We start from the raw sequence: 18,887 nt of genomic DNA, 5'->3' as shown, positions 1-18,887 counted from the left end.
TTAATATTTTTTATAATAGCCTCAGGCAGAAGGGGAAAAGAAAAGGAGCAAATTGGCTTAATACAGTAAAACTTTATCATTATTGACCTTCCAGAAGGATTTCATCCCTATAATCTTATTTGTTTTCTTAGTTTTTACATCAATAGATTTTATAATGTCTGAAACCCACCTCAATTTGCTCCTTGTTCCTGGCATTTTCCCTCTCATGCATCAAACATCTGGTAGCATTTTACAAGGCTTTCCTGTAATCTGCCAAACTACACACACATGTGCCTTTCAGGAGTCCAATTTTCCCCTTCCAGTAATTGGCCAATGCAGAGAAACAAAGTATCATTTTATTTTACATAATGGCACTATGTAAAATGATTCACTAATTCAGTACTGAAAAATAATAATCACAAGTTGGAAGATTTAAAAACACATGTGAGAAGATAGCACCCAGGGAAATCTATGCTCAGTGCTTTCACAAGCTCATTCTTGCCCCCTGCAGTTTGCTAAGAGACAAAAGAATGTTTTATAATTAGCCTTGTGTTTAGCTTGCAAACTTTAGCCAAAATGTTCATTTGCCTTATAAGGAGCTGTCAGTACCTCCAGGAATACACCACACAACAGTATTATTTAGAAACAGTTTTGCTTCCATATCACGTAACAAATATGTCTTTGTTCTTCCTTTGTCTCCACTTCTTGTTAATAGAGAAAATTGTCTAGGAAAAAAAAATGTAACCTACTACTTAATATGAATTACTATGTTTTGTTCCTCTTATAATTTAAAATAAATATCTATATAAAAGAAAAATGCATCAATAGCTAATGCATTTCTCTGATTAATAATACAATTATGAAAAATAGAATTCATAAATAAATTAGGCAAGCTTATCTTGTCACCCGCAGTTTCATTCTACTAATGAGATTGCTGAGAAAACTTCCTTTCAAGAGCCCTACAATTCAGCACCCATGCTATTGGACAGCACCCCCTCAGCAAGCATCTACAGGAAACCAACTAAACAGAAATTGAGCAATGAAGAATAATTTTCTGTGGTGACTAAGACCCCAATAATTCAGTGCCTTCAACATCACCTCCCGACACCCTACCACACACACTCTTCCATGGCTTAAAAAAAAGTAAAACCCTATTCTCCTTTGTCACCCTAATGGTTCAAGATAAATTTTCAAAGAAATCCCAGTTCCTTGCCACTTTTCAAACCTACCTCTGCAGTGGATTGCTCATATTAATAAGGAATTTAGGAAATAATTTAGCATTTTTGCCATTTAAAAAGGTGAAGGGACTAAATCTCACCCGAAATGAATTAACTGCAAATGAATGGATTTCTTTATTAAGATATGCTTTCATTTATATTTCAGAGTTGGTATAAACTCCATATGCTGTCATCCAAGTATAAATTCATATTTTTTAAGTCTGTCCTACAAAGCCTGTTTCAAACACTGTATGGCCCTGAAGTTAGTAAGAGTTCATTCTATCTTGGGGCATCTGTGATCATCAGACAGGCCTTTGTACCATCAGAGATTAATAAATCTTAGTTCCTTGCTATAAGTAAGACTTTAATTTCATTAGAGAGATATTTGAAGACAGCTAACAAAATGAACACTCCCTATTTCTTGTATAATTCCTTATATGTATCACTCTTTCTCTTCTTACCATTATGTATGCAATCCACTGAACCCATTTCCATTTCTGTAGCTCAGAAATGAACTATAATATTCTAGGTTTTGTTTTGACCACAACAAAATAGAAACTATTCCCTGTCTAATTCTGGACATTATGTTTCTACCAAAGTCACTGAGTTGGAATAAAACTTTTGCAGGTTTAGTGTACTGAGTCTTAAACTCACTGCCAATTACAATTCCCATATAGAGAACTATGTACTCTTCCAAGGTGGTGTGCTCTTGGCTGGGAACACTTTGAGCAGAATTTACCCTTATCCACTTTTATCTTTTTAGTATCGTCCATCATTTCAATCTGTAAAGATTTTTTTTTTTTTTACTTTAAGTTCTGGGGTACATGTGCAGATCTTGCAAGATTGTACACATGCCACGGTGGTTTGCTGCATCCATCCCACCCGTCACCTACATTAGGTATTTCTCCTAATGTTTTCCCTTCCCAATCTCCCTACCCCCATTATCCCTCCCCTAGCCCCCCACCCCCAACAGACCCCAGTGTGTGATGTTCCCCTCCCTGTGTCCATGTGTTCTCATTGTTGAACACCTACTTATGAGTGAGAACATGTGGTGTTTGGTTTTCTGTTCTTGTGTCAGTTTGCTGAGAATGATGATTTCCAGATTCATCCATGTCCCTGCAAAGGACACGAACTCATCCTTTTTTATGGCTGCATAGTATTCCATGGTGTATATGTGCCACATTTTCCTTGTCCAGTCTATCACTGATGGGCGTTTTGGTTGGTTCCAAGTCTTTGCTATAGTAAACAGTGCTGCAGTGAACATATATGTGCATGTGTCTTTATAATAGGATGATTTATAATCCTTTGGGTATATACTCAGTAATGGGATTGCTGGGTCAAATGGTAGTTCTATTTCTAGATCCTTGAGGAATCGCCACACTGTCTTCCATAATGGTTGAACTAATTTACACTCCCACCAACCATGTAAAACTGTTCCTTTTTCTCCACATCCTCTCCAGCATCTGTTGTCTCCAGATTTTTTAATGATCACCATTCTAACTGGCGTGAGATAGTATCTCAATGTGGGTTTGATTTGCATTTTTCTAATGACCAGTGATGATGAGCATTTTTTCATATGTTTGTTGGTTTCGTAAATACCTTCTTTTGAAAAGTATCTGTTCATATCCTTTGCCCACTTTTTGATGGTGTTGTATGTTTTTTTCTTATGTATTTGTTTTAGTTCTTTGTAGATTCTGGATATTAGCCCTTTGTCAGATGGGTAGCTTACAAATTTTTTTTCCCCATTCTATTGGTTGCCAGTTCACTCTAATGATTGTTTCTTTTGCTTTGCAGAAGCTTTTAAGTTTAATTAGATCCCATTTGTCTATTTTGGCTTTTGTTGCCATTGCTTTTAGTGTTTATTTTTTAAAATATCAATTATATTATCCTTATGTGTTGTAGCATTGTGTTATACAGGAAGGGATGATCGTTTCTATAGTTACAGCTAAGTGTTTTTTTTTTAATACATAAAAGTTGTTTAATAGGACAGGATTTGAGCTAATGCCATAGGTATAAATCCCCATTCAGATAAATAAATATCCATTAACCAGCAATATTTTGAATATATTCCATCAATGAACCACAGTTACATGGAATTATACTGTTATTTAGACCACAAGTCTCCATATTTTCCCATAAACACAGGATGAGAGGCTTGGCAAAGATTTGTTTATTTATTATACTTATTGATCACCTTCTATGCATCAGGTATTATTCTAGGTGCTAGAGACTCAGGTTTAAACAAGACAGATAAAATTCCTTCTCCCATGGATTATACATACTAGCTGGAGGAGACAGATAATACTAAATTAGAGGCCTTACGGTAGGAGGGACTAGAAATGCTACTTTGGGCAATGTGGTCATGAAAAGTCTTGCTGAGATGGTGAAATTTAAGCTGAGATTATGATATTTAAGCTGAGACTTAAATGTCAAAGAGGAGCCAGCTATGCAACCATCTGTAGAAAATGCATGCCAGGCAGAGGAACAACTGGTAACAGTTTTTAAGTTAGAATTGATTCATCTCAGGCTGTTACAGAAACAGTATCTGGTCGACATCCAGGCAAACAAATTCTGCTTTCTTTGATCCACTGACCACTAACCATGTAAAAATAAAATGAAATCAGATTAGAACATGAGTAACTCTCAAAAGGATTATGCTGAGTGTAAAAAGCTAAAGGGAAAATGAGTACATATCATATGATGCCACTGACATAAAATTCTAAAAATGCAGGCTAATATTTAGGGACAGAAAGCAAGTCAGTTGTTGTCTGAGGATACTGGAGTAGAATGTTGAATTAATTACAGAGGAACTTGCTATTTGGTGGGATGATGGGAATGACTGTGATTGTAGTGATAGTTTTATGCATATATATATATGCATATATATGTATGCCAAAAGTCATCCAATTAGTATTTTAAACATGTCCAGTTTATTATATATCAATTGTGCCTCATTAAAGCTATAATAAAATCAGGTTTGTTTGAGCATTTCACTTCATAGGGAAATATTTGGTAGTTTGGGTAATGTTTGATTCCTTTTCTAAGTACTTAATAAACTTCCCTTGATAACCTATCCTATGCCTTCCTGACATCTGCATCACACTGACTTGTGTATATTTGGGAGACTATATCACTTTCTCAGTGTTGGACAGGAAAAGAACATTTGCTCAATTTCAGTTTGCAAACAAGCCTCCTCAAAGATCTTGGACAAGAGTTACATAACTTAATTTGCATATGATTTCAGAATTGCATTTTAATTCACCTAGTTTGAAACCCCTGAATTCATTCAGAATTCCCTCTCCCACCTTGACCTCCGTTCCTTCTTGGTAAGTTTCTTCTAGTCTCCTCCTCCTCCCCTTCTTCCTTCTCCCTTGTCCTCCCCCTTCTCCTTCTCTTTCTTGGTCTAAATATCGTTCTTTATGTTGTGAAGAAAGCAGCAGCATCCAGGGGTCAGAGAGGACCTCTCTCCTCAAGCATCGGTCCCCTGTAGCACCAAGCAGTGTGCCTTCCCTTTAGCTGCATTCATACATGAAACATAACCACATGCGCTTGTTGTTTCTCCTGGCACGAGTTTTATAAATTCCAACTTTTTAAGGAAGTTTCATATTCCTGGCCCTGTTCTCATTTCTGCTGCTAACAAAAGTTAGGGTCTTGGGGAAGACAAAATCTCTGTGTTGCTGATGGAATGAGTAACAACTATTTTACTGGATATAGGGGAACTGTACCTGGGACATGATTTATAACCTGAGATGTGGTTGTGCAGACCTGGCTGCCAATGTGTACGGGTATCTCACACTCTCAACATTTCAGTGTGCATCTGAGGACACTCATAGAGTGGCTATAAATAAAAACACCTGAACACAGTGAAGCACTATATAAATTAAAATTATTGTAATCATTATATACACTTTGGAAATGCAACAAAGACATGCAGATTTAAGAATTCCCATCGTTCTACTTCAGAGCAACTTGTGGAACTAACTTATCCTATGCTTTATTCTTATGGCATTCATACTTTTGCTTTGAAGTTCTAGATTTGTCTATTCACAGGCCATGATTTTTGAAATCACTCATTTCAAAAATATTAAAACATTACATAGTACTCAGCCATATAATCATCTTATCATTTCACTCTGGTTCTCCAAGGTTTCAGGTTAGATTCTGTCTATCTATTGTTGGATTTGGAAGCAGAAGAGGAGAGGCCATTGTTTGTGGCAGATGGATGGACAGGCAACAGACATGAGGGTCTAGTTAGCTTTCAGGCTAGCCTCAGCCAGAAACCACCTTCGTGGCTGTCGGGCTACAGAAGCAAGTGAGGGCAGTTACTTCAGAAGCTCTCCAGCAGAATTGCAGACAGAGGTGCTTGGCAAGAGTGTCCGAGAAGTTCTCGAGGCTCACAGCAGCTTCTAGGTACTCTCTTGAAAATGGCCAGCTTTTCTACTGAAGGTAAATTGGCCACAGAGTGCTTGCCTTCATTTCCATATACAGCCTTTCCAATGGGTTCATAAGCCTCTAATTCCCTTTTTACACCATTCATACTTGGAATTCATAGAGCAGCTTATTTTCCTGACAGAACCCTGACTGGTGCAGGCTTAAGTTAGGAACAAGAGATAGAATGATTTTACAAAACCATGTCCACTGTTCAAATGGGAGTAATGGTTAAACATTCTGATCTTAGAGTCTATTTGCCAGAGTTCAAATCCCAGCTTCATCACTTACTAGCTGTGTGGCCTTAGGCAACTTATTTAAACTCTTAGTGCCTCAGTTTCATTTCTGTTAAATGGGAATATGTATAATTATATTATGTATCTCAGGACTCTCTGTGGTAACAGATGATAAAAATTCATATGAATAAAAACTTAGAATATGCTAAGCAGTCAATAAACATCAGTTATTATTATCAGTAGTGCCATTAACTCCTGCTTTTCTGATGGGGATACTAAATTCCCTTGTGTCTATTTCTTCACACACTAACACCTGAGTGGTTAAAAAATAGCTAAGAATGGAATGCAAATCACTTCTAGGTTGTCAGCACTTCATTGATAGGAGACGGAGTCAATTTAAATTCTCCAGGCCCTCTTTAGAAAAACTAGATCAATCCTTTAAGAAGCAAACATTCAAGAGCTGATAGTATGTAGACCTTAAAAAATAATTGCATGGCCTTTGCTGAAAGTGAGAAGTTTCTTTTACTTTTTCTAGGTTGTCCGCAAATAATTAAATACATGAGCATCAAGAACAGCAACAAAAGCAGGCTAACTAGTTTTGCTTCATGGCCTTGAACATCTAGTGGGTGAAAAGCTTAGAATGTTGGGACTTATTTTCACGTATGTTTCCCTACAGTGGAGGATATTACGACCTTTGCACTGAACTTACAGGAAGTCAGCTCTTTAGTGAAGAACAGTGATTTATATAGATCACATTTTATGGCCTAATTTTTCCACTTCATCCTTGAAACTGTTTTATGAATACATTTTCAGAATCATTTGCAATATGTTTCAGAAATAAAAGAGAAAAAATTTTGATTTAGTGACCAGCCTTTGAATCACTGAACAGCCACATAATACTGAATTGGCTTTTATAAAACATTTAGCATCATGTCTCCTTTGATTTGTCTATAAAATAATAATTAATAATAATAGTAATAATGACTTTCTAAACGTGCTTTAAGATAACGCCTATCAAATCTTTATCACACTTCCAGGCACATGGTATTCTATTTCATTATTGTCTCTTCCTTCTATTTATGTTATTCGTCACTGGCAGAGAATAGGGAACTAGTCAGCTTTTCTGATTCAAAGCCACATAATAAAATGATGAATGCCAAGTCATCATAAACATATTGACTCTAATTTAGCTTCCATTCCTACTGTTCTGAAACAATATTGACTTATGCTAAGCTATCTTCATTTTCCAACAGGCTCATCTCTCACCACAAATAGAATCAGTAAGTCTGTGATGAGCTGTCACATGACTGAAGATATTTTTCTGGCTTACTAGAACTTACTTGAGGTCTGAATTGGACAAACCTGTCTAAGGAAACTAAAAGGACCAAGCAGAGGTAAATCACTTCTTTCTCCTGAAGTGTCCACATCCAGAAACAGAAAATAGCACTTATTGAGATTCCTGGTAAGAACATTTAAGCCCCTAGTAAAGGGTCATCTTGCATCAGACCCTTCTTTGGATGCTAGATGCTGGTTTGACATCATTTTCCACAAATCTTGACGTCCACTTCTAAACATAGCTCTTTGTTTCCATCTCTCTTTTTCTCATTACTTGTTTACAACTCCTTTCTGTTACCTATGCACCATTAAGCTTCTGTTTCTTTATCATCTATCCAGTAAACATCAAAATAAAATTTAATTTTTATTCACTCAAATACAAGCTGTGTGCCACTTAGCATAATTCAACCACTTTGCCTTTTATATCTTGAATTCAGGGTTGCAACTCTACTGCTGATGTTAGAATGTGAGGATGTCAGTGGCTATACCTTTGAGAATAAATATAGGATATTAGATCTGAAAGGAGTTTAGATTCCCTATTGTTAAGGCTAAGAAATCTGAGAGTAAACAAGTTAAGACACCTCCATAGATTCACAGAGCTTGTCATCCCAGAAATATTTTGAATCAAAATTGAAGTTCCTTGAATTTGAGCCATATATGTGTGATCTATACTATGCTAGGGGTCAGATGTGCTGCCTCACATCTGTAATCACAGCACTTTGGGAGGCCAAGGCAGGAGGGTTGCTTGAGCCCAGAAATTTGAGACCAGCCCGGGCAACATACTGAGACCCTGTCTCAAAAACAAAACAAAAAATAAAAGAAGAGATAAAAGGAAACTATGCTAGGTACTAAAGTGAGGACTTTATGGAAATCTGTGGGACAGAAAAGCCATGATGGACTATTTTATCTTGGGTACAGTAGAATATAGCTAGGTTTCTTTACTTCTTTCCTTCCTGAGAGGGAGCAACTTGGCACTTGGCCAGGATAAAGAAATCAGGTAAACGTGGAAATGTTCACAGAAACTTTAAAAGCCATCATCTTTCTTCTAAATCAGTAATCTAAGCTCAGGATCTTTCAAACCAAAAACATAAACATCCTATGATGCTTTTTTATCCCCATAAGATTCTCTTAGTTCAAATACCGCAACCTTGATTTCTTCTCCTGTTCGGTTGCCTCCCTCCCTCCCTCCCTCCCTCCCTCCCTCCCTCCCTCCCTCCCTCCCTTCCTTCTCTCCTTTGCCTTCAATGTTGTATTTATAATTTTGTTTTCCTCTAGCACATCTGGTAGATTCGCTCTCATAGATAAAATGGCTTTGAACTTAACTAAAGGACTAACTCTTTGGTAAGAGCCATTGGTGTCACAGGATACTTAATGAAAAGAAATAAAATAAGAATTAGGTAGAAAGAAGAGAAAGGGGTAATGCTGTAAAAATGAATGATAAGTTGAGTTAACTTAGACCACACATGCCAGGCTATTTGAAGCCTTCTTAAATGAAAACAACTGCTCCTGCGTGGGAAAACTTCAAAGGTTTTTTTGCCTTCCAGTTTTAGAATTAACAACAAAAGACAAGGGCTGGGAAGGGCTGCAGTTGCTATAGAGAGTGGTAAGAGTAAGTTTCTTGATTGAAATCCTTTTCCAGGGGCTGGTAACGTATTCTATTTTCAGGTATTTATAGTTTCATAGGCAAGAGACCTGCAGTTCATTTGGTTGAGCCTGAGGCAGAGGCGAATGAGATCCCCCATGTTGAGTGGCAATGTGTAAATCACTTAACTACACCTAGCAGGTCACTTAGATTCCCTGGGCTCCCATGGAGTCACTCGTAAAATAGGAATTCTTTTAGGTTAACTTTCATGGTTGTTATTAGGTGGTAACATTTCGTAAGCGGCAAATGCAATATGAAGAAAATGCACTTTCACTCCTCCGCATCTGCAATCTTTTTCCCTTTTGTAATTGCCATGGGTTACGATGCATTCAACCTATAATGGTATCCATTAATCTTCCCTGAATAGTATTAAAACAATCAAGGGATATTTATGGTCCCAAATGAGCCCAAGTCATGTGAATTTTAAAACTTAACCAATAAACACACACAGACATACATGTACTCAACACATACTTTAAGGAACTATAAAGAGAAAGAAATTAATAAAACTAAATTAAGTTTAGATCATACATTTAATGCCCCCCCACTTCTGTCAGTGTTTCTGTATGTTGCTGAATTCATAATCAGCATGTGTACACCATTAATTACTCTGCTTTGATTTTCATCTATTATTTGAAAGGCTAAATATAATAAAGGATAAGACCTAGAGCCTTTGGAGTTAGGCAAAAGTGGGTTCAAATGACAGCATAGTCTCTTAAATACATTCATGACATTTGGCAAACTTCTTAGCCTCTATAAAACTTAATTTTCTTGGTTGTAAAAGGGAATGTTAATGATTGCATCTACCACATGGGATTATTTATAGTATTAAGTAAGATAATATTTATAAAATGTGTAGCACAGCATCTGGTTCATTTTAAGGCCCTAATGAATGTTAGCTTTATTATTGTCTTACATATAAACTGACATACTTATTATTTTCACAGTAGTATAGTAGTCCAGAAAAGTAATCAATAATGCTCTTTTCTTTTCTTTTACTACTAAGAATTTGAGTTGTTTAAAATAATGTGCAGAAATAAGTACTATTTGTATAAATATGTACATATAAAATATTCTCTTCTGTTATGTTTATTGTCTTCAATAATATTCTGTGAGCTCAAAACATAGGATCAAATGAGAGATTTTTTATGGACCTTTTTACAAACTGCCAAATTGCTCTCCAGAGTACAGTAAACCAATTTACCAGTAGCTGTATGATATTATTAAACCTCTTTCTTCATAGACACATGAACATTGGGTTTGATTATTTTAATTTACCTATTTTAGAAGAATCAGCATAAAATCATACCAAAAAATATTAGATTTTGGTTTAACAGCTAATGGAAAGGGGTTTTGTTTGTTTTGTTTTTGCTATTGTTTTCCCAGCCTAAAATCAGCACTTCTTCTGGCTAATCGGTTCATTTTCTTTGACCACTTAGGGAGCCATTTAATGTTTTAAAGCAACACGTGATACTCATAATCTATAATGATTCCCAGGATGAGTTCTACTCCAACATTATCCTACATGTAGCATTTCTGTTACTGCAACTATGGAAAGAAGCTAAGAATATTCTCAGATAATTCATACTATGGGCTAATGTTTTTAAAAAATTGAGTAGAATTAAGATGACAACAGACAACTTAAGAGAGCTATTACCAGAATAGTTACGTAGTATTAATTTGGAATTGATGGAAATAGAATGTTAACTTTAAACTGAAGATTCCACTGAGACTCCATCCTTTGCTTTACTCTAATGGGAAATTTATGGGAACGAATGTCTCCAATCCCAAATTTCCCATTTTGGCTCAGTGACATTAGTAGGGCACTTCCCATCTTCATTCACTTCTCCATGCCCGTTCTCCTTAACCTCTCCAACACAATCACCCCAACTTTGTACTCTCAGGTAAAAGCCAAAATACCATGAATTCTTGAAGAGAAAGCATCACCTAAATCAGGTTACTTCCTATTAAAACAAGAGGACCTCTCTACATCCAGGTAGACATAAAAGGGCTTAAAGAACATATAAACTCTTGATTATTGAGTAACTGTAAGTCATGATAGAGCGCTCATGATTCAAAACGAATGGACAAAAAAAAAAAATGAGGAAAAGAAGTTGGAAGAGCAGGAAGAGGTAAGAAGCACAACCCAGAGGTGGTGAAACGTCCTGAAAAAGTACAAGGAGGCCAATGCCTTTCCAGGGGCTTGGCGGTGGTGCTCTTCGGGGGAATTATTAGCCACAGGACACAGAAGCAAGCATGATGGAGCCTGGGTGAAGGGATCGGGAAAGCTGTTTTTCGAAAGGCATCTATGGGACAATAAACGAAAAGATGACTGATGCGAATGGAAAGTGAGCTAGCAGTAGTACAAACGTGAATAAAAGGAAACTTATGAAAGATGGAGAATAGGTGCAATGAAACCTAAATGTAAAATGACCAAAAAAAAATGTTATCAGCAAAGAGTAGGGTGTCCATGCCACAGAAAATTGAATGTGTGAGGGCAAACTTGAGACACACTTCCAGAATTTGATAAATTGGGGCAAGGAGGTAAAAAGGATTAAAGAAGAAGAGATACAGATACAGAGGCTAGAAAACAAATACCAAACACTTCAAAGAAAGATAAATGAAGATGTAGAATGGCATCACTGTTTCTTTATAACTGAGACATGCTGCAAGGGAATAGCATGTTCATATTTAAAATCAATTAAAAGGAACTAAACCACACAGACACACACAAAGAAAAGAAATATTTTTGATGCAGTAGAAAAATAATTTTTGTGTTAACAAAGGGACAAAGAGAAACTACTACAACGATTAAGGTACAAAAGACAGCATGTGGCCAGGCGTGATGGCTCCCACCTGTAATCCCAGCCCTTTGGGAGACTGAGGTGAGTGGATCACTTGAGGTCAGGAGTTCAAAACTAGCCTGACCTACATGGTGAAACTCCGTATCTACTAAAAATATAAAAATTAGCCGGGCATGGGGATGGGTACCTGTAACCCCAGCTACTCAAGAAGCTAAGACAGAAGAATCACTTGTACCCAAGAGTCAAAGGTTGCAGTTAGCCAAGATTGTCCCACTACACTCCAGCCCAGGTGACAGAGAGATACCCCATCTCAAAAAAGAAAAAGAAAAAGAAAAAACAGGGTGCATACAAACAAAGAAAAATGAGGATAGCTACTGCAAGATTACATACCAGAGTACATTTGGCCCTGTCTACACTATTTTAATGTGTTACCCATAAAATCTCTAGGCAGAGAAAGTAGAATTCCTAGGTAAAGGAAGAGAAAGATATTCACATATGTATTAATATGCAAAAAGAAAAAAACCCACTGATTTACATTAAAAAAAGAAAAGCTATTTTTAAGGTGTTGTCTGAAAAAATGTAAGATGAATCAACATTGAAAAAAAAAATGAGCACTTGATCGCATAGAATGGGTATAGATGAGCGATGTAAGTAATTAAACACAAAGTTGAATTTTAAAATGATCTGAACATGATTACAAGACAATTTAAATGCCATAGATAATTCTTGTTTGGAAAAATTAAAATTGGAAAAATAATATTTTTGTTTTAAATCAATAGAACACAGATGATTTTGCAGGCAGTAAGTAAATGTTCAAGGTGCAATGTATCCTAGGAAATTTAAAGCGTTCAAGGTCATAGAACAACAGAGACCAAGCACAGACTTCACTCACTCACAAATACAGGCATGCAGCTCCTCAATTTACAGTACGTAACATCAATCTCTACATTAAACTAATATTTCAGGTCACAGCCAAATACATTTTCCTCAGAAATGTAAGGATAGCTGAATATTAGAAAATCCATAATATAATATTTTATTAATTCAAATAAGTAGTTATTTTTCTAGATGCTAAAGAAACTTTAGATAAAATTAGCCATCCAATCCAGACTTTGTTAAATTAATAAGCTAAGAAAAATAATAATGAAGAAGATATGAAATATTAACATCAAACCAAGAGCTATTTCACTTAATTCTTAAAGGCAGCGTCATTCTCATTTTGAAGTTAGGTTTATGGTGAAGATGCTCATAAAATCCTCAGCCTTACACATTGGTCTCAAAACTCTAGCCCGGGTCATAAGATAAGAAAAAGAAGTACGTGAAGCCAATGGTCAAAATGTATAAATGATATTGTTTTCTATCTAGAAAAATAGGAAAATCCATGGAAAATACTTTCAGGTATAACTAGCGAGTTCGTGGAAGTCACAGACAAACATATATATAACCCAGAAATTTTCTACATAACTAAAACAAGCACTTAGAAGCAATGTAGTAAAAAATACACTTTTCAGATTAACAAAAATTTTTTAAATATTGAGGTTAAAAGTTTATTATGATATATTCAGGAACTACGTAAAAAGAATACCAAAAGAATCCCTACAGTACTGATGAACACCAAGGAGATCTGAATAAGTGAATAAAAATATCAAATTTTATAAAAGTATCATAGGCAAGCAGTCAATACACCCAAAATGTCTATAATTTTAATATTACCTGAGTTAAAATCCCAGTTGGTTAGATTTTGGCAGCTAACAACTCATTACAGAGTGTATCAGTGAAAATAAAGAAGGAAATGTAGCAAAACACATTTTTAAACTAATACTAATGAGGTGGTATTTGCAGCATCATACATTTAGATTACAAAGCTACAGTATTAAAATCTATGTGTTTCTGGCAGACAGACTAACGGAACAGAATATAAATCCAAAAAATATACCCAGGTACATGCATGTGTACATACTATATAATAAACTGGCATTACTAATCAGTGATAAAACGTGGATTATTTAAAACTACAAAATGATTCAATAGTAAAACTATAATATGTGAATATTATATATATACCATATACTGCTTTCCTAATTTCATTTTCTCTTTCAAAACAACAAAATTGTACTTTTAAAAATGAAAATCAAGCACTTTGAATTATCAAACATTCTTTTCTAAGATATATGTCTAATTTTTATTCTTTTAGTGTTGTTGCGTCAAACAAACCTAGTTTATGTAGGTACTAAGGTGAGCCCAGGCTAAAGCACACAGGACTATAATTTCGGAGAGCACGGTGGGTATTGAGCCATTGCTGAGGCACAGCTCTGAAGCTCTGGGCTTTAGCTTTCTCTAGTTATTAATGGAGGGACAAATGGAGGCGGGGGCTCGACAGAGAAGAGCAAGAGGCAGTGGAGGGATACAAATCCAGACAAACAGTGGCTGACTCGGCAAAACTTAAATGACTTTGCAAAAGACCTGTCACAATGGATAAACGGCTACTCCTGAAGAAGCGGCTTAGCATTCCTGCAGTGCACACACCATTATTTCCAGGGACAAGATTGAGAGGAAGAAGAAAGGAAGAGGAAAGGAAAGATCAAAAGACGCCTTCATGAGTATGCAGACATTTCTGAAATGAGCAACTGGGAAGAAGAGGACTGCCAAAGGAAATCCACCACAAAGCACGCATGTACTTCATTTTAAGCGTCAGCCACCAGGCAAACATCCGCTATCTCTGCTCTTCCTCTGCTCTTGAGAAATGGTGAGTTGCTCTGCGGATGTTGACTACACTCTAATTGTTTTTATGGTAAATGAGGCATGAAACCTATTGTCAGAAAACATGATGTCCACAGTGTGCAGCCACACTTTGTCTTCCTGGCTGATCACTCCCAGGAGTTAATGCCGTCTGTGGACTTAGGAGAGGATGCACTACCACAGCCTTGCATTTCTTTAGGGCAGACCTTTGGAGAAGAGCCCCTCACCCACCTTGTTATTCATAATTCCCTCTGTGCAACAACAACACAAATCTCATAGGATGCTGGAAACCCTGTTATGTTAAAGAAAGAGGCAGGAGTGGAGGAGGGTGGTAGAGGTTTCCTCTTTAAAACATACACAGATTTGTGTTGACAAACATTGGCTACATTCTTTGTATTACAATAAGAATCCTGATACTAACACAATTCTTAGGATTCACTCTGCTGATAATTACATCTCAGGATTTAACTTTATTCATCAGAAACTAATCAAATGCTACTCAAAAGCCTGTTGATGGTTTTAAACCAGTAGATTTCATTTTGTAAATTTTCTCTGTGTCATCTTTTCATGACCATAAGCTTATTGGCTGGAATATTTTTGGGGTCAAGCAATGTTCAGGGTGATTTCCCTCTCAACCATGTAGTCTTCAGGTCCTTTGGGCAATAATCGCAATCTGTGTGGTCAACTGCTTCGTAACGAATAGGAAAATATATTACCATACAAATGTCTGGGTGAAATAGGTAGTTTCCTTCCTGCTGATCTCCACCAAACACCATGCCAGTCAAACTTAATTCAAATCTATTCAAAGTAGGCATATTAATCACACCCTGTTTTCAGGTATCTTGCCTTTAGGAAGCTGCACCAGCCTAGGAAGGGTGAGAGGTCATGGGAGGACCTCTAGCTTCAATACCCTTGGACAGGATGCAGTGGGAAAATTCATGGTTGTGTGAAATGGTGTGGAGGGGTGGGGGCAAATAATACTAGCTCCTTATGATAACCTATAGAGCAGCCATTGTATTTGAAGCCTGACATCAAATTCTTTAGAACTTAAATTAGAAAAGGCATTTCTTTGATAGATTTCTTTTTGTTCCAGTTTGCAGGCAACTAATCCTCACTGCATTGGATCAAACAGACGGGCACAATCAATTTGACGAAAGCAAGCAAAGCCAGTCCTGCTCAGTCTTCCCTCAATGAGCAACAGAGGAGAGAGTGGGAAAAGGGGAAAGAAAGAAAGAAAATTCAGGCATGCCTACACCCAAGATGGCGTAGCAAAGGAAAAGATGAAAAGACAAGTTGAAATAAACATGCTGGCAGTTGGAAGCGCTTGCCGTCAGAGGAAGAGTCTGAAAACACCACAGTGAGACCAAACACATGAAGCCTTCAGACACTGAGGAGTGTTGAAAGGAGCTGAGGCAGGCAGAAGCGGCTGTGATGTCAAAATACATCAGCAGCATCAGACCTATGGAGAAAAGAGCCCTGCACTCATTTAAGTTTCTATAGTCTATGATCTATGGCCCGGTGTGATGAGCAAGTTAATTATTGCATTTAGGTAATTAAGTCTCAGAAAAACCAAGGCCTTCCAATGCAGTATTAAGGCACACTGCTAGGTCCTTCTTGGCTTCACTGGCCATTCAGTAAGAAGTCACACTACAACAGCAGCCTAACAGGAGCAGGAGGAAAACTCATGAAAATGAGCTAGAAATAAGATGGCATCAGTTTTGATAATGGCTTTCTGTCTGCCTTTGGACATGAACTGCATGACCAGATGCCTCCTCATTTACCAGCAGACACTTCCCCAAGAGCTCAATTTCCCCATCCATTCTGACACTCAAAGGGTGGGCAATGACTTAGCCCACTTTGGCTTCTTGGACTCCTGTCCATCCTCTCTCCTCTCACATGCCGATTATTTCTTCCCCTCTTGCCCCCTGAATTTGTTTTGGTTGAGTCTAAAATATTCCTCTACAGGAAAGAACATCAAAAGGGCTCATTTGGATAACTGTTCTCCCTCACTTGGCTCCTTAATAATCCCCACGGTTCTCAGAGATCCAGCCTTTCCCTGCCATGGCTGGGAGTCCGGTTCTCTGAGCCAATGTGTTAATCATCTTCAGGTGGTTTTCTTCATCTTCCAAGGAGGAATGATGCTGTTTGAAGATGGGAAGAGTAAAACATTTCTTGTCTCCAGGTGCTTAGATATTGCCAATTTGACTGCTATTTTTTTTTTTTTTTTGCTGAGTAATGGCTCAAAAAATGTTATCTATATACATATAAACACATAACTGGCAAATATAAGTGTAGGTAGATATCCGTGTGTGTCACCAAGCCACATCTTCTTTATCATAAGTAAAATGTGTTAACTAGAAATATGTTTAAATACATACAGTTTTATATTTGCATATGTGTGTACAAACAGGCAGCATCCTCTTTATCATCAGTAGGAAACAAGGATGTCCCTGGTATGGGTCACGCAGTACGGCGTAACTGCACCTACCTTTACTTGGCAGTTCTTCCATATTGTCTCTTTGTAAAGACCCCTAGGATCACTCGACTTTCATTACTGAGATATTCAGCAATGGAAACACCAAGGTCTAGATTTCTCTGAGCCCTTGGGAGCATCTTACCGCTGGAGGTGCTGGTCCAGAGCCTCTTCCTCAGCACTCAGCAGAGTTGCAGCTTGAGCAAGGAGCTGATGGCTGCAGCTGGCAGATTTGAGCTCCAGGATGAGGAGGCCCAAGCAGAACATGGCTCCCATCTCCTCCAATTCTCTGGTACCAAACTGTAGACCCTGCCAGTTAAACAAAGCATTAACTGTGGCAATGTATAATGGGAAGAGTGGTGATACTTTGAGATTGGGAAGGAGGACTCCTATACACAGGCCTTTTGCAGACAGTGAGAATTAATTACATTTGTCAGTCACTGTCCATTGTGTTTTTTGTGTGTGCATTGTGGATTAGTGGTTCTGTCTGTGTGATGTTGACATCCAGGGCTCCCCAGAAGTACCCCCATGACAATAATGAGCTGGTAGGAGTTATAAAGGGAAAGAGGGTATATGGAGACCCAGGAGTCTGTCCCCTTCCCACACCATGGTCAAAGCAGCAAGGCTTTATCTGTATTTTTAAAAAGGGTTTTACTGCTGAAACAAAAGTTCATAAACCATCTTACTAAGAGATACCTTTTCCTTCCCCTGAATTTATCAGCCAATGGTGAAGAGTAGGGAATATCTTTCATATATAAATACTAAACACTGAAACTTTAAAGGAAAAAAAACCAGCATTCAGTTAGAACCCCCTCTTCAGCTGTACTCAGATATGCATAAAACAAAGTCATAACATGTATTCTATAGTATAATTCATGAAGAAACAGATAATAATAATAATTGACAAAACTTAATCACATACTGCACGCCAGGTGCCATTCTGAGCTCTTTCATTTGCATTAACTCAGTGGATCATTACCAAAGCCCTGTGAGGTATAGACTGTTCATTCCACAGATAAGGGGATCCAGACTCGTGAATACAAGTGACTTATCCAAGGCCTAGCAGCTAGTAAGTACCGGAGGCTAATAAGTAAATTCAACCTTGACTACTCAACATAAAATGCCTCATAGCGACTAGAAGAGACACTGTGGTGAGCCAGAATGTGTGTGGTTTTTGAAGTTAGATCAGAATTAAGGATTAATCCTGGTTTCTTTAGTTTCTAATTGTGTGATCTTGGGCTCAGTAAACTCTATTTGCCTTGATTTTCTCATCTGCAAAATGGAATCATAATTCTCCCCTCCATACCTAAGCATCTGGTAACAAGTAATGTTTCAAAGTCCCCACAATATTGATCAATATTCACTCAATTTATCTTTCTCTCTTCCTATAAAGATGTTTAATATGATAGAATTCAGTGTGGTCCTGAGATCTTCCTGCTTATAAAGTACATTTGACCTATATAAAAATAATCAATAGTGGATCATTTTATAAAAATAGATTTTTCACATCCAAATAATAGTGATTGATTATAGAGGATGGGAATGGGACAATAAGAATTCAAAAAGATTGCTCATAAGCACCCCAAGGAGAAACAAATTTCCAAATTGGAAAATCATAAGCCTCACAAAAGAATTCCTGGCTAAAATCATTTAAAAGGTAGAAAATCCTTAAGTTTATTTCAGCTGTTTGAAAACTTGATTTGCTGCATGTTTTGACATCTGTTTTCCTAAAGAAAGGAGACATTACTTCAGAGTTGAGGGAAGTCAGCTCCTCCTTAAGCAATAGCAGTCAGAAGGGAAAGACAGATGTTGAATGAACAAGTTGTTTTTTTTCTTTAGTCAATAGAAAATAACACTTTTTAGAGAGAAATCTCAGAGTCTCTTTTCTAAAGAAGGTCTGAGTCTCTCCCCACCCCTTTTTCTAGGTTACTTTTATAAAATTCTAGAATGGTTGGCTTGGTTGGAAGAAAGTGAAGGTCCCAGTGAGAAGGGAAATGAGAGTAGGACTCTGGCCCTCGGGGCCAGGAGCACTCA

General features: G+C 37.2%; 1 protein-coding gene across 4 annotated transcripts in view; it reads right to left on the bottom strand.

The window, feature by feature from the left end:
• The window catches only part of AGBL1 (AGBL carboxypeptidase 1), a 786,993-nt gene that overhangs the window by 220,389 nt on the left and 547,717 nt on the right, over positions 1 to 18,887 (bottom strand). For all 4 annotated transcript variants that reach the window (XM_012438697.2, XM_064376229.1, XM_064376228.1 and 1 more), the window contains exon 22: positions 16,999 to 17,162. In XM_012438697.2, the coding sequence (XP_012294120.2) occupies positions 16,999 to 17,162 (164 nt within the window). The remainder of the gene's footprint in view (positions 1 to 16,998; positions 17,163 to 18,887) is intronic.

Source organism: Aotus nancymaae, unplaced genomic scaffold, assembly GCF_030222135.1.
Source record: "Aotus nancymaae isolate 86718 unplaced genomic scaffold, 86718_ANA_hifiasm-v0.15.2.pri h1tg000014l, whole genome shotgun sequence".
In the NCBI taxonomy this organism is placed as follows: Eukaryota; Metazoa; Chordata; class Mammalia; order Primates; family Aotidae; genus Aotus; species Aotus nancymaae.
The sequence above is the reverse complement of the archived record's forward strand: the minus strand, read 5'-3'. Positions and strand labels throughout refer to the sequence as shown.